General features: G+C 38.3%; 1 protein-coding gene across 1 annotated transcript in view; it reads left to right on the top strand.

Annotated features, from left to right (window-relative positions):
• TSBP1 (testis expressed basic protein 1) overlaps positions 1 to 4,508 on the top strand; it is a 77,267-nt gene extending 72,759 nt beyond the window's left edge. The window contains exon 22 of the mRNA XM_050786210.1: positions 2,949 to 4,508. Coding sequence (XP_050642167.1) covers positions 2,949 to 4,225 — 1,277 coding nt within the window. The 3' untranslated portion in view covers positions 4,226 to 4,508. The remainder of the gene's footprint in view (positions 1 to 2,948) is intronic.
• Positions 4,509 to 17,375: the final 12,867 nt, after the last annotated feature.

Raw genomic sequence — 17,375 nt, 5'->3', positions numbered from 1 at the left:
GATTACATTCCATGAAATTCTTAAGGTTGGAAGCTTCCATGGAAAAGCATGATCTTACCATTCCACACCACCATACCCCTAAACAAAACAAAACAGTGTCCACTGGTAGCACTGTCGAAGATCAAAATATTCTGAACTATTTTTCTCAATTTAGCAATGCTTGAAATATATTACCACTGATTTTCATTAGGAAATTGAAAATTGATTGTCTAGAATAAAATGTCAGTACCATATTTTAATGAAGGACTGTAAGGGGGGAAATATACAAAAAGGTTCAGAAAACATTACAGCAATTTTCCTAATGTTATTTTTATTTAGATGTCAACAGCTGAAAATAATAAAACACTGAACTACAACAACCCTTTTGATTTATAGTTTCTTACCTAATACAGGTGTGCCTCATTTTTATAATTGATAAAATTCTGAAGTTATGTGTATGCCAATTTTTCAAATGTCAAACCCTAAATGTAAAAAACGAAAAAGTCCCATAATTCATTTTTAAGCAAGAAAATTTTCCTGTAATTGGCCGGGGGTGGTGGCTCACGCCTGTAATCCCAGCACTTTGGGAGGCCAAGGCAGGTGGATCACCTGAGGTCAGGAGTTCAAGACCAGCCTGACCAACATGGAGAAACCCCATCTCTACTAAAAATACAAAATTAGCCGGGTGTGGTGGCGCATGCCTGTAATCCCAGCTACTGGGGAGGCTGAGGCAGGAGAATCGCTTGAATTCGGGAGGCGGAGGTTGCAGTGAGCCAAGATCGTGCCATTGCACTCCAGTGTGGGCAATAAGAGCGAAACTCCGTCTCAAAACAAAAAAAGAAAGAAAAAAAAGAAATGTTCCTGTAATACAATCAACCACTCATGTAAATTATTTGTTGGAAAGTAAGAATGCCTTGTCTTGATTGAATTAGAGAGATTTTTCCTGTACTATCTCATTGGGAAGTAGTAACGGCCAATATTTATTGACTGCTTATTATGTCCCATGCACTGTACTGAGTGCTTTTATTTAGATAACATTATTTAATCTCATAACACCTCTTTGAGGTAGCTACTACTATTGCCCCCATTTTACAGACAGAAAGTAAAGTTTGCCAAAGGTCACCCAGCTAGGCAGGTGTGGGAGGCAAGATTTGAACCAGTCTGTCTCCAAAGGCTATGTTCCTTTAACATTTGTCTATAATATTTAAAAACTCTACAAAGTGAGCAGATCAAACTAAATATAAAAACAGTGAGTCTTTGAGGATTAACCGATTTACCTTAATAAACCCATTAAACCCAGATAGCAGAAATAGTAAACCTAGGTCTTCTTCTTTTCTTTTTTTTTTTTTTTTTTTTTTTTGAGATGGAGTCTTGCTCTGTCACCCAGACTGGAGTGCAGTGGTGCGATCCCAGCTCACTGCAATCTGCGCCTTCCGGGTTCAAGTGATTCTCCTGCCTCAGCCTCCCGAGTAGCTGGGGTTACAGGTGTGCGCCACCATGCCTGGCTAATTTTTGTATTTTTAGTAGAGATAGGGTTTCACCATGTTGGCCTGGCTGGTCTCCAACTCCTGACCTCAAGTGATCCACCCACTTCGGCCTTCCGAGGTACTGGGATTACAGGTGTGAGCCACCGCTCCCAGCCTAAGTCTTCTGATTCAGCTTTTATAATAAGTATTATTTCTACCATACTAAATATTAAATATTAGATTTCCTCAAAGCAAGACATGCCTCTGCTCCATGGCAAGAACTCACACAACTCCTTGGTGGCTCAGATATTTCTTTTACCTAATTTAAGGAACCATATTACTTAAAAAAAAAAAAAAAAAGCAAATAAAAAATACCTAGCAGAAGCTAATAAATTCAAGTTTGTTAAATCACACAGGAATTGAGACATAACAGCTAATTTACCCGAACACGATCAAAGGACCTGAAATTTTTGCAGAGTTTGCAGATATTGCAAGAAGCAGTCTATGGTAATGATCAAAACCAAACTCTGGAGTCTGACCACTCAGGTTCAAATCCCAGCTCCACTACCTACTGATTACATAACCTTATTCACATTCCTTTAAGCATTCTGTGCCTCAGTTTCTTCATCTGTAAAATGAGGTTAATAATACCCTACCTGGTTGTTGTGAGTATCAAATGATTTAATACACAAAGTGCTTAGAACAGTGAGTACTTGGTGTGTGATAAGCACTTAGTAATTATCAGCTAGTACTGCATAATAAGATATGCTTTTATTCAATATGGAAAGCATATTTGAGTTTCCTTTTTCTATCTTGAGAAATATAATTATTGCTTCCTCCCACAATTTTTCCTTAAAATAAATTCTATTTCTTTTCAGAATACATCCTCTGTTAGCCACTAAGCATTCATTAGCCATAATCCACTGAACAAATGTCAGTTCATTTACAATACATTTCCTTTTCTCTCATTAGTCTTCCAAATTATTGAAAATAGTCCAGAATTTGGCTGGGCACAGTGGCTCACGCCTGTAATCCCAGCACTTTGGGAGGCCGAGGTGGGCAGATCACGAGGTCAGGAGATCGAGACCATCCTGGCAAACATGGTGAAACCCCGTCTCTACTAAAAATAGAAAAAAAAAAAATTAGCCAGGCTTGGTGGCGGGCGCCTGTAGTCCCAGCTACTCAGGAGGCTGAGGTAGGAGAATGGTGTGAACCTGGGAGGAGGAGCTTGCAGTGAGCGCAGATGCGCCACTGCACTCCCACCTGGGCAACGGAGCAAGACTCCGTCTCAAAAAAAAAAAAAAAAGAAAAGAATCCAGAATTGTATAGATACTTTTATTATTTTATGTATAGAGAGCCATCATTTTAGATAACTTGAGATTCAGAAAAATTTCAGTTTGTCAGTTTTAAGACAAAAAAAGGAACCAGTATCAAGGGGGAAAAAAATAGAAATAAAGAGAAAATACTTGCTATCTAAATCATGCCCTTTTGTTGTATGCTCAGTTATATTAACAGGTTACATGGATGAAGAACTTGCAAAAAAATCTTGTTCCAAAATCCAGATTCTAAAAAGTGGAGGCACTGCAAGGTCTCAGAATAGCCGAGAAGAAAACAAGGAAGCACTAAAGAATGACATCATATTTACAAATTCTGTTGAATCCTTGAAATCAACACACATAAAGGAGCCAGAAAGAGAAGGAAAAGGCACTGATTTAGAGAAAGACAAGATAGGAATGGAGATCAAGATAGACAGTGACGCTAGAATACCAAAAAGACAGGAAACCCAACTAAAAATCAGTGAGATGAGTGTACCAAAAGGACAGGGAGCCCAAATAAAGAAGAGTCTGTCAGGTGTTCCAAGAGGACAGGAGTCCCAAGTAAAGAAGAGTGAGTCAGGTGTACCAAAAGGACAAGAAGCCCAGGTAACTAAGGGTGGGTTGGTTGTACTGAAAGGACAGGAAGCCCAGGTAGAGAAGAGTGAGTTGGTTGTACTGAAAGGACAAGAAGCCCAGGTAGAGAAGAGTGAGATGGGCGTGCCAAGAAGACAGGAATCTCAAGTAAAGAGTGAGTCGAGTGTACCAAAAGGACAAGAAGCCCAGGTAGAGAAGAGTGGGTTGGTTGTACTGAAAGGACAGGAAGCCCAGGTAGAGAAGAGTGGGTTGGTTGTACTGAAAGGACAGGGAGCGCAGGTAGAGAAGAATGAGATGCGTGTGCCAAGAAGACAGGAATCCCAAGTAAAGAAGAGTGAGTTGGGTGTCCCAAAGGGACAAGAAGCCCAGGTAAAGAAGAGTGAGTCAGTTGTACTGAAAGGACAGGAAGCCCAGGTAGAGAAGAGTGAGTTGAAGGTACCAAAAGGACAAGAAGGCCAAAGAGAGAACAGTGAGGCAGATGTGCCAAAGGAACAGGAGGTCCAAGAAAAGAAGAGTGAGGCAGGTGTACTGAAAGGACCAGAATCCCAAGTAAAGAACACTGAAGCAAGCGTACCAGAAACACCGGAATCCCAACTAAAGAAGCGTGAGTCAGGCATACTAAAAGGACAGGAAGCCCAAGAAAAGAAGGAGAGTTCTGAGGATAAAGGAAATAATGATAAAGAAAAGGAGAGAGATGCAGAGAAAGATCCAGGTAAAGAAGAAAAAGGTGATAAAAACACAAAAGGTGACAAAGGAAAGGACAAAGTTAAAGGAAAGCGAGAACCAGAAATCAGTGGTGAAAAACCAAAAGCCTCAAAAAGGGCAAAGGCAAGTAAAGGAAAGAAGTACAACAAAAAAGCGGAAGAGTAAGGATATGTTTTTTAAAGGCCCATAAGACAAGTGATTATTATGATTCCCATCCTCCAGATACAAAACATATCCCAGCCATTGCCTAAACAGATTATAATTATAAAATCCCTTTCATCTTCATATCCCAGATTCTGCTCTTCAGAAGTGTCACCCTTTTTAATCTCTCAGTCACAAACCTCAGTTTCCAAATATTTGTTGTATAAGTTAATATGTATATGATTCCGTCAAGAAAGACTGGATACTTTCTGAAGTAAAACATTTTAATTAAAGAAATATATAGTAATATCCTTTGACAAGTATGTCTATGATAGCCTCTCCAACCAATCAACCAGTAACTCCTCATGGCAGGCCTAATGTTTGCAAGGCGCTGGTCTAGCAATAAGGGGTGTACAGAAAAACACAAGTCAGAGCTCCTGCAATCAAGTCGCTTACAATATATATAGTGATATATGTATACATGGCAATTTTTTAAGTAAAATCTAAGTTACAAAAAATAGTTTAGATGGACAGCATAATCCATCGTGGGATGAGAAAGTAGAGGTGATAACTTCCTGGGGAAGGGAGTAGTGGTATATGATATGTCACAGCAGATGGATAAGATATTGATATGCTGAGTGAATTACAAGTAAAAGAAAGGCAAAGGGTTAAAGGCTGTCATGCCATGCTCCAGGTGCAGTAGGCAATTTTGCTGTTACGGCAGTTTGAAAAGGAGAATATAAATGGATTTGAAAAACAAGCCAGGAATTTATATTTTCCTCTTCAGGCAGCTGGAAGCTTTCCACAAAGTTTGAGACACAGAGTGAAATGAATAAGGTTGTATCATTTTAAAAATAGTTACTCTTGTGATTGTGAAAAATAAGATTAAAAAAAGAAACATCATAGGTAGTAAATCTAATTAAGAAGTACTTGGAGTAAGTAATGGAAAGAGAATAAATAGAAGAAAATTCAAAGAATCACTACTTCTGATGCCTGCATAGGAGTAAGGAAAAGTAAAAAAAAAAAAAAAAAATGATAGTTTCAAAACTTTTGAAACTAGGTAACAAACTAGGAAATAGTTTGGGGGACAGGGAGGGAATAACAAATTGTTGTTTTAAGGGGAAAAGCAATAACATTTGTCATTCAAGAGATATCTGGAATTAGATGAGTACAAGCAATAAGAGTGAGTTCTTCAAAGCAGAAAGTACAGGACTAACAAAAGCAGAAGTCCAAGGACTGAGTTTGTTATATGTAACATATTGAAGAAATTTAACTAAGGGATAGGAAGACATAAGGAAAACCTGTATAGTGGAATGTTCCCATAATTAAGGAAGATTAGAGTTTTGAGAAAAAATGAATGATTAAAGGATAGCTGAAACTTCAAGGAAAATAAGGACTGAAAGAACACTGTAGTTGGTATTTGGAGATGACTAATGAACTTCTCAAGAGTACATTCCAAAGAAGGTAGCTAGGAGAAGGAAGGTAAGCAGGAAGAATATAGAGATACAAGTAAGTAGCTGTGAGATGTGCCTTTCAAACAACCAAAAGAGTTAATTTATTTTAGTCTATTTTAAAATAATCATTTTTAGAAATTTTACTTTTTACTGTTCAATTCTGTGCTGGTTAGCCCACACCCTGAATATTACATTCAGCTCAATCATGGGATGTGGATAAACTAAATGCCTTCAGGAGAGAAAGACTCAAGTGAGCAGGAAGTTGCAGAATTCCCCTGGGAAGTCAAATATGAGGAAACAAAGAGAATTACGTTCAAATAGGTGAAAGTTCATAAGGGATTAGAATATTTTGTATAGCGCCAAAGAAATGAGATCAGTGAATGGAAGGTACAAAGTAACAAATTTTATCTTTGTAATAAGGAGAAGCAGAGGCCCAAAGAGTTTAAGCAAGAGTTTAAGGCTCATTCAGTGAGAATGCCACAGAGGAGACTCAGGAAACAGCTGAGTAATTGGAATAAATTATCTTTATGGTCCCTTCCAAATAGACTTCCTGAGAGTTTATAATTCTAGTTATCGAATTCTTTGGACTAACTAAATGTCTTCCAAGGAATCTTTCCATACTGATATGCTATTCCTCAGAGATGTTTGATGAAAAAAGGAGAGAAACCAGACATTAGTCTCTGCCCAAAGTGTAAAATGTTTCATAAATATTTCAGGCTACCCAACCACAACCTTAAAAGAGTATCTCCACAATTTCTAGCACAATCTAATCCACTGTATGGCTGTCTACTGTGTTCTCACAGCCCTGCCACAGGTATGGAAGCCTATGTTAATTTTAAAAGTCACAGAATCCTCAGGTCTTTGATGAACTGCATAGGTTTAGCAAAACCAAGTTGCCAGAGAGAGGGAGTGAGAGAGAAGAGGATGGAAGACAGATATTGAACATGGATTTTAATATTGTAAATTGCTTTTGTCATCTGCGGAAAATACACATTTAGAGATTTTACCAGCCTTAGCTGGCATATCTTTTACACACATTATGCTGTTATCAGTGAAAATTTTTGACCAGAAAGATTTTCATAGTTAAAAATATTAGATTTTCATCATACTCATGTCATTTTTTTCAGCCTCTGTGGTCCATCTGACAGCTAACTAGTAGGTTGTTTTGTTTGTTTGTTTGTTTGTTTGTTTTTCCTCACTCTTTACCCAGGCTGGAGTGCAGTGCCATGATCTTGGCTCACTGCAACTTCCTCCTCCTGCGTTCAAGCGATTCTCGTGCCTCAGCCTCCTGAGTACCTGGGATTACAGGGGTGCATCACCAAGTCCAGCTAATTTGTGTATTTTTAGTAGAGACGGGGTTTCACCATGTTGGCCAGGCTGGTCTCAAACTCCTGACCTCAGGTGATCCACCGCCTCAGCCTCCCAAAGTGCTGGGATTACAGGCGTGAGCCACTGTGCCCCGCCACTACTAGGTTTTAGAAGGGTATGACTAATGCGACTTCTCTCAGATTTCTGGTAAGAAGCAGGGACCCTGTCAAGGCAATTACTAAAAAACAATAGATAGGCTTCAGCAACCCAGCTCAGCTGACTCCATATCTGTGTGTATGTCCCACTGAAGCAAGAATTCAGAAGAGATAGATCTATAGAAACCTTCCTGGCTGGGCGTGGTGGCTCAAGCCTGTAATCCCAGCACTTTGGGAGGCCGAGACGGGCGGATCACGAGGTCAGGAGATCGAGACCATCCTGGCTAACCCGGTGAAACCCCGTCTCTACTAAAAAATACAAAAAATTAGCCGGGCGAGGTGGCGGGCGCCTGTAGTCCCAGCTACTAGGGAGGCTGAGGCAGGAGAATGGCATGAACCCGGGAGGCAGAGCTTGCAGTGAGCTGAGATCCGGCCACTGCACTCTAGCCTGGGCGACAGAGCAAGACTCCGTCTCAAAAAAAAAAAAAAAAAAAAAAAAAAAAAAAAAAGAAACCTTCCTGTATCTTCTCCATAACTTCTAACTTAGGGTCAAAACATTTGTGCTCCCACTAGGTCTTTGAAGGCAAGTAAATCATACAATAGAATACTCCAACTATAAAAATTTTGTGGCCGGGCGCGGTGGCTCAAGCCTGTAATCCCAGCACTTTGGGAGGCCGAGACGGGTGGATCACGAGGTCAGGAGATCGAGACCATCCTGGCTAACACAGTGAAACCCCGTCTCTACTAAAAAATACAAAAAAACTAGCCGGGCAAAGTGGCGGGCGCCTGTAGCTACTCGGGAGGCTGAGGCAGGAGAATGGTGTAAACTCGGGAGGCGGAGCTTGCAGTGAGCCGAGATCCGGCCACTGCACTCCAGCCTGGGTGACAGAACAAGACTCCGTCTCAAAAAAAAAAATTTGTGGACCATTTTCTAAAGGCCACTGAAAAACTGACAAATTTAAAGCAATTGTTAGCCCTCCTGTAAAGATACAGATGTGGAAATCTTAAAGGACCCCAAAAAAAGAAAGGAAAAAGGACAAGCTATCAAAATGACACCGTTTAACAAAATGATGAAAATTTTAAGAAAATACATAAATATGTACTTCTAAGATAGTGGCAATATAAAAGTAGGAATGTGAAACTTACCTTAAGAAATCAATAATAAATTTTGTTTTGCAAATAAACTAATACAAATGTCAAATGTCCTGTTCACAAGAATGGAATGGAAGTCAATTCAATTAGTCGTTTTTCATTTAGGAGCAGAACATAGGAAAGAAAAGCAGAAAGGTGAGTTTAGAGATAATGAAACTGAATGAGAAACACAAAATATTAGGAAACAGACAATTTATGTAAAATCAGTTAATGCAGCTCCTATCCCAATTAAAGACTCCCTGAGTTAGTATTGCATTAAAAATGCAATTTCCTGACCAGGCGTGGTGGCTCATGCCTGTAATCCCAGCACTTTGAGAGGCCAAAGCAGGTGGATCATGAGGTCAGGAGTTCAAGACCAGCCTGGCCAACATGGAGAAACCCTGTCTCTACTAAAAATACAAAAATTAGCCAGGCATGGTGGCGCACACCTGTAGTCCCTGCTGCTCAGGAGGCTGAGGCAGGAGAATTGCTTGAACCCGGGAGGCAGAGGTTACAGTGAGCTGAGATCGTGCCACTGCACTCCAGCCTGGGCAACAGAGTGAGACTCCATCTCAAAAAATAAAAATAAAAAAATGCAATTTCCCATTTTCCCCTAAATATCTCTCACCCTAGGTTATAACTGACATATCAAGGAAGTGAATACAGGGAACTGGGAAAGGGGACAAGATATAAAAGGAAAAACAGGATCCAAAGGTACAAAAGAATAAGCTGAAAAATTGATCAAAATATTCAGTTTTATATTTGATGAGATTCCTTTACTTTCCCCCTTAAAAACAATCAGGAATAGAAAAAAAAAAAACTAGTGTTCCTACACTCTACTTGAGAAGTTCCAATTGTGGTTTTGAAGAAATCCAAGCCTGTAATCCTAGTGTTTCAGGAATAAAGACACTCTTATCTATCATCATCCAGAAGCTTGAGCACTTGCCAAGACGGGGAAGTCAAACTTGAGATGCCGTACCACAGATTATACACATTGTAAGCTAGGTCTCAATAAATTTTCTATTTAAATCTTTATTAAGTTTCTCTCTTCAAAAATTAAAAACTCACAGTATTCACTTTCTATAAATCTCTCCACATCTTAATCCATGTTTATATAAAAATGTATGCAAATATGAGTATATGTAGGAATTTTTTTCTAAAAATGGGGTCAAACTATATACATAATTCTGCAACTTGTTTTCTTCAACTAACAATACATCATGGACAACAACACATCAATCTAACATTTTAATAGCATAGCATCCAGTAGTGTGTATGAATTGCTGCTTATTCAACCATTTCCTTAAAGATAGACATTTAGTTTGTTTCCAGCCTTTTGCCTTTGGCTAAATGATTCTGCCATTGCCAGATGATACTGCAATAAACATCTCTATATATGATCAGAATTTTATCTCTCTAGGATAGATTTCCAGAAGTAGAACTGCCAGATCAAAAGAAATGTGTATTTTAATGTTAATGGATATTACCTAATTACTTTTCCCAAAATTTGTAATAATTCACATTCCTACAGGAATATATGAGAATCCTATCTTCCCCATACTTGCACTGGTGCTGCAAGCGGTAGCTATTTTTAATCTTTGTCTATTGAGAAAAGTGATATCTAACTGTTCCTTTAATTATATTTTCCTGACTACTAGTGAGACTGAACATTTTTTCATAAGTTTAACGGTATTTTGAATTTTCTCTCCTGTGATTTAATTGCTTTTCAGACTGGTGGTTTGCCCTTTGTCTTACTCAGTTTTATGCATTTTGCATATTAAGTTGTTATCTGCCATTTGTGCTGAAAATATGTTTTCCCAATCTACTCATTCTTTCTCTACATCCAATTAATCAACCTGTACCCTAAAATTATATCTTGAATCTGACTACTACTCATTTCCTTCATCAAGAAGTCCAAACCATTGTCATATCTCACCTGCATCGCTGTGCCTGCTTCCAAACTGAGCTTCTCAATCTCACTCCCCACTCCCAACAGAATCGTGCTTTCAAAATGTAAATCAGATGAGGTGACTTCTCTACTCAAAACTCTCCAAAGACCAACCCCCATCAGTGTAAAAGTTGAAAATTGTTTTTTGTTTGTTTGTTTGAGACAGGGTCTCGAGCTGTTGCCCAGGCTCGAGTGCACTGGCAAGATCACAGCTCACTGCAACCTCAACCTCCCGGGTTCAAGCAATCCTTCCATTTGGCCTCCTGAGTAGTTGGGACTACAAATGCATGCCACCATGCCCGACTAATTTTTATTTTTTAGGTTTGGTAGAGATGAGGTCTTATGTTGCCCAGGCTGGTCTCAAACTCCTGGGCTCAAGCAACCCTCCCGCCTCAGCCTCCCAAAGTGCTGGGATTAGGCTGAGTCACCACGTCCAGCTTCATGAAAGTTCTTATCATGGCCTTCAAGGCCTTACAGTATCTAGCTTCTGACTTCTCCTCTAGCCTCATCACCCACTCTCCATCTCCCTTCCATTGCTGCAGCCACACTGGCCTCCTCATTTCTCCTCATGCCTGCCAAGCATGTTCTTGCTTCAGAATCAGCCTGAACACTCCCCCTCAAACATATGCACTACTTGATTATTTTAAGAAATATGCTTAAATTTGACTACCCTAACTAAAACAGTACCACCCATTCTCTATCTCTTTGCCCTGGTGTATCTTTATTCCTAGCATTTATCACCTGACATCATATATTTATTTTTGTTTACTGACTTTCTCCCCCACACGAATGTAAACTCTAAGGGACTCTGTTCACTGCAGAATCTCCAGTGCTTAGAAAAGTGCGTCACACATAGTAGATGCTCATCAAAGATTTGTTAACTGAAATGAAGTAAATTAAATGAAGGTACATTTTACTATACAAAAATGTATTTCATCTAGTCAAATGTGTCTGCCTTATCCTCGGTAACTTCTGGGCTTTCTAAAGGGTCTCTTTGGAATGCATATACACAATTAGTGAGAATGTAAGTTAGTCCAGCCACTGTGGAAAGCAGTTTGGATATTTCTCAAAGAACTAAAGGTAGAACTACCATTTGGCCCAGGAATCCCATTACCATATGCGTGTATACTCAAAAATTATTCTACCAAAAAGACACATGCATTCATATGTTCATCGCAGTGCTATTCACTATAGCAAAGACATGGAATCAACTTAGGTGCCCACCAGTAGTGGACTAGATAAAGAAATGTGGTACATATATACCATGGAATACTACTCAGCCATTAAATAGAATGAAATGTCCTTTACAGTCACACGGATGCAGCTGGAGGCCATTATCCTATGCTAATTAACACAGAAACAAAACCAAATATGGCATGTTCTCACAAGTGGGAGCTAAACATTGGGTACACATGAACATAAAGATGGAAACAATAGATACTGGAGACAAGAAGAGAGGGGAAGAAGGGAGGAGGACAAGGGCTGAAAATCTATGTATTGGCTACTGTGCTCACTACCTGGGTGACAGGATCATTCATATTCCAAACCTCAGCATTACACAATATACACAGGTAACAAACCTGCACATGTATTTGCTGAATCTTAAAGAAAGTTGAATAAATAAATAAATAAATAAATAGTCTTCTTGACTACTGTGGTACACATATTTATATTCATTTAATTTTTTCTATTTTACAATTTTTATTTTCTATTTCTTTTTTATAATTAAATATTTAATCCATTTTGTTATGAACAGAGGTTTCACTTTTTTTCCTTCCTGACAGATACCAAATTATATCAGCAACATTTGTAGAATCAACTATTCTTTTTCCACTAAATTGTGCATTCTCAACAGGGGCAACATTGCCCTCCAAGGGTCCAAAACGAGTTCCAGGTGGATCAAGAAATCCAGTGATTTATTGTGATTTATTCTTTTCAGGTATAAATCACAGATGTTCAGTAACCTGAGACTTTGCTGAAGTTGCTTATCAGCTTATGTATAAAGTACATAAACACATATATAGACAATAAAATACACAAGCAGACACACAGTATATTGGTAATATTACAGTTTTGTAAAGTGAGGCAATTAGGATAAAAATGTCATATACTGTTTTGATCATACAGGGTATATGAAAAGTTTGAGTATCTATTAAACATGTCTTATTCTACTCTTTTTTCATTGTTTTCTTGGCTCTTTTGGAATATGTTCTGCCATATGAACTTTAATTTTACCTCACTCCCCTCAAAAAAAAAATAGCATTCTGACTGAAAATGAGTTATCTATTTGGAGCTATTTGACATTATTGTTATTACTGAAGTCACTCCATGCAGAAATGTTGTATGAGTCTTCATTGGTTTAGGTCTTCATATTGGTGTTTTCACAAGACTTTACAGTTGGTGCTTTCTCAAAAGTTTAGATTTCTTCATATTAGTTCTTGTTATATTTACTCCTACGTACCTGTAATGTTTTGTTGTCATTGTAAGTGGGATTTTTACATTTTTAAAATTAATTTTAACAAGTATAGAGAAAAGTAATTCATTTTTTATATTTTCAGACTCTCATATTATTACTAATAGTTTTCTGGCCATTTCTTGAACTTTTTAGTATACTGTGGAAAGAGATACAATTTTGCTTTATACAATTTACATTTACACATTCTTAGTATGTGTTCTGTGTATATAGAATCCAGATTTTTCCAGGAGAATAATTTTTTATCAATTTTAATGATATTCTTTCTTTTTTTATTATTATACTTTAAGTTCTGGGATACATGTGCAGAACGTGCAGGTTTGTTACATAGGTATTCATGTGCCGTGGTGGTTTGCTGCACCTATCAATCTGTCATGTAGGTTTTAAGCCCCACATACATTAGGTATTTGTCCTAATGCTCTCTCTCCTCTTGACAGGCTCCGGTGTGTGATATCTCCCTTCCTGTGTCCAGGTGTTGTCATTGTTCAACTCACTCTTACAAGCAAGAACATGCAGTGTTTAGTTTTCTGTTCCTGTGTTAGTTTGCTAAGAATGATGGTTTACAGCTTCATCCATGTCCCTGCAAAGAACATGAACTCATTCTTTTTTATGACTGCATAGTATTCCACGGTATATATGTGCCACATTTTCTTTATCCAGTCTATCATTGATGGGCATTTGGGCTGGTTCCAAGTCTTTTCTATTGTAAATAGTGCTGCAATAAACATACGTGTGCATGTGTCTTTATAGTAAAATGATTTATAATCCTTTTGGGGACATACCCAGTAATGGGAATGCTGGTTCTAGATCCTTGAGGAATCACCACACTGTCTTCCACAATGGTTGAACTAATTTACACTCCCACCAACAGTGTAAAAGTGTTCCTGTTTCTCCACAGCCTCTCCACATCTGTTGTTTCCTGACTTTTTAATGACTGCCATTGTAACTGGCATGAGATGGAATCTCACTGTGGTTTTGATTTGCATTTCTCTAATGACCAGTGATGATGAGCTTTTTTCATGTTTCTTGGCCACATAAATGTCTTCTTTTGGAAAGTGTCTGTCTGTTCATGTCCTTCGCCCACGTTTTGATGAGGTTGTTTTGTTTTCTTATACATTTGTTTAAGTTCCTTGTAGGTTCTGGATAGTAGACCTTTGTCAGATGGATAGATTGCAAAAATTTTCTCCCATTCTGTAGGTTGCCTGTTCATTCTGATGATAGCTTATTTCGCTGAGCAGAAGCTCTTTAGTTTATTAGATCCCATTTATCAATTTTGGCTTTTGTTGCCATTGCTTTTGGTGTTTTAGTCATAAAGTCTTTTTTGCCCATGCCTATTTCCTGAATGGTATTGCCTAGGTTTTTTTCTAGGGTTTTGATGGTTTTAGATTTTCTGTTTAATTGTTTAATGAGGTAATTTTTGTATAAGGTGTAAGGAAGGGGTCTAGTTTCAGTTTTCTGCATATGGCTAGCCAGTTTTCCCAAAACCATTTATTAAATAGGAAATCCCTTCCCCATTGCTTGTTTTTGTCAGGTTTGTCAAAGATCAGATGGTTGTAGATGTGTGGTGATATTTCTGAAGCCTCTGTTCTGTTCTCTTGGTCTATATATAGTTTTTGGTACCAGTACCATGCTCTTTTAGTTACTGTAGCCTTGTAGTATAGTTTGAAGTCAGGTAGCATGATGCCTCCACCTTTGTTCTTTTTGCTTTGGATTGTCTCGGCTATACGGGCCCTTTTCTGTTCTATATGAAATCTGAAGTAGTTTTTTCTAATTCTGTGAAGAAAGTCAATGGTAGCCTGATGGGAATAACACTGAATCTACAAATTACTTTGGGCCGTATGGCCATTTTCACAATATTGATTCTTCCGATCCATAAGCATGGAATGTTTTTCCATTTGTTTGTGTCCTGTCTTATTTCCTTGAACAGTGGTGTGTAGTTCTCCTTGAACAGGTCCTTCATGTCCCTTATAAGTTGTATTTCTAGGTATTTTATTCTCTTTGTAGCAACTGGGAGTTCATTCATGATTTGGCTCTCTGTTTGTCTATTATTGGTGTATAGAATGCTTGTGATTTTTGCACATTGATTTTGTATCCGGAGACTTTGCTGAAGTTGCCTATCAGCTTAAGAAGTTTTTGGGCTGAGACAATGGGGTTTTCTAAATATACAATCATGTCATCTGCAAACAGAGACAATTTGACTTCCTCTCTTCCTATTTGAATATGCTTTATTGCTTTCTCTTGCCTGACTGCCCTGGCCAGAATTTCCAATACTATGTTGAACAGGAGTGGTGAGAGAGAGCATCCTTGTCTTGTGCCAGTTTTCAAAGGGAATGCTTCCAGCTTTTGCCCAGTCAGTATGAAATTGGCTGTGGGTTTGTCATAAATAGCTCTTATTAGTTTGAGATATGTTTCAACAATACCTAGTTTATTGAGTGTTTTTAGCATGAAGGGGTATCAAATTGTATCAAAGGCCTTTTCTGCATCTATTGAGATAATAAATGTGGTTTTTGCCATTGGTTCTGTTCATGTGATGGATTACGTTTATTGAGTTGCATATGTTGAACCAGCCTTGCATCCCAGGGATGAAGTCGACTTGATCATGGTGGATAAGCTTTCTGATGTGCTGCTGGATTCAGTTTGCATGTATTTTACTGAGGATTTTTGCATCAATCTTCATCAGAGATATTGGCCTGAAATTTTCTTTTTTGTTGTGTCTCTGCCAGGTTTTGATATCAGGATGATGCTGGCCTCATAAAATGAGTTACGGAGGAGTCCCTCTTTTTTTATTGTTTGGAATAGTTTCAGAAGGAATGGCAGCAGCTTCTCTTTGTACCTCTGGTAGAATTCGGCTGTGAATCCATCTGGTCCTGGACTTTTTTTTGGGGGGGGATGCGGGGGTGGTAGGCTATTAATTACTGCCTCAATTTCAGAACTTGTTACTGGTCTATTCAGGGACTCAACTTCCTGATTTAGTCTTGAGAGGGTGTATGTGTCCAGGAATTTATCCATTTCTTCTATATTTTCTAGTTTATTTGCATAGAGGTGTTTATAGTATTCTCTGATGGTAGTCTGTATTTCTGTGGGATCAGTGGTGATATCCCCTATATCATTTTTTATTGCATCTATTTGATTCTTCTCTCTTTTCTTCATTAGCCTGGCTAGAGGTCTATCTATTAATCTTTTCAAAAATCCAGCTCCTGGATTCATTGATCTTTTGAAGGGTTTTTTGTGTCTGTATCTATTTCAGTTCTGCTCTGATCTTAGTTATTTTGTATTTCTGTGGGATCAGTGGTGATATCCCCTATATCATTTTTTATTGCGTCTATTTGATTCTTCTCTCTTTTCTTCATTAGCCTGACTAGAGGTCTATCTATTAATCTTTTCAAAAATCCAGCTCCTGTATTCCTTGATCTTTTGAAGAGATTTTTGTGTCTGTATCTCTTTCAGTTCTGCTCTGATCTTAGTTATTCCTCATCTTCTGCTGGCTTTTGAATGTGTTTGCTCTTGCTTCTCTAGTTCTTTTCATTGTGATGATAGGGTGTCTATTTTAGATCTTTCCCATTTTCTGATGTGGGCATTTAGTGCTATAAGTTTCCCTCTAAACACTGCTTTAGTGGTGTCTCAGAGATTCTGGTGCATTGGATCTTTGTTCCGATTGGTTTCAAAGAACTTATTTCTGCCTTAATTTCATTATTTACCCAGTAGTCATTCAGGAGCAGATTGTTCAGTTTCCATGTAGCTGTGTGGTTTTGAGGGAGTTCTTAATCCTGAGTTCTAATTTGATTGCACTGTGGTCTGAGATACTGTTTGTTATGATTTTCATTCTTTTGCATTTGCTGAGGAGTGTTTAACTTCCAATTACGTAGTTTAGAATAAGTGCTATGTGGTGCTGAGGAGAATGTATATTTTGCTGATTTGGGGTGGAGAGTTCTGTAGATGTCTGCTAGGTCTGCTTGGTCCAGAGCTGAGTTCAAGTCTTGAATATCATTGTTAATTTTCTGTCTCATTGATCTGTCTAATATTGACAGTGGGGTATTAAAATCTCCCACTAGTATTGTGTGGAGTCTAAGTCTCTTTATAGGTCTCTAAGAATTTGCTTTATGAATCTGGGTGCTCTTGTATTGGATGCACATGTATTTAGGATAGTTAGCTCTTCTTGTTGCATTGATCCCCTTACCATTATGTGATGCCCTTCTTTGTCTCTTTTGATCTTTGTTGGTTTAAAATCTGTTTTATCAGAGACTAGGATTGCAACCCATGCATTTTTTTTCTTTCCATTTGCTTGGTAAATATTCTTCCATCCCTTTATTTTGAGCCTATGCATATCTTTGCAAGTGAGATGGGCCTCCTGAATACAGCACACTGATGGGTCTTGACTCTTTATCCAATTTGCCAGTCTGTGTCTTTTAATTGGGGCATTTAGCCCATTTACATTTAAGGTTAATATTGTTATGTGTGCACTTGGACACAGGGTGGGGAACATCACACACTGGGGCCTGTCGGGGGGGGGGGGCAGGGAGGAGGGATAGCCTTAGGAGGAATACCTAAAGTAAATGATGAATTAATGGGTGCAGCACACCAACATGGCGTATGTATACATATGTAACAAACCTGCATGTTGTGCACATGTACCCAAGAACTTAAAGTATAATAAAAATAATAATAATAATATATTGTTATGTGTGAATTTGATCCTGTCCCCATG

The sequence above is a fragment of the Macaca thibetana genome, chromosome 4 (assembly GCF_024542745.1).
Source record: "Macaca thibetana thibetana isolate TM-01 chromosome 4, ASM2454274v1, whole genome shotgun sequence".
In the NCBI taxonomy this organism is placed as follows: Eukaryota; Metazoa; Chordata; class Mammalia; order Primates; family Cercopithecidae; genus Macaca; species Macaca thibetana.
The sequence above is the reverse complement of the archived record's forward strand: the minus strand, read 5'-3'. Positions and strand labels throughout refer to the sequence as shown.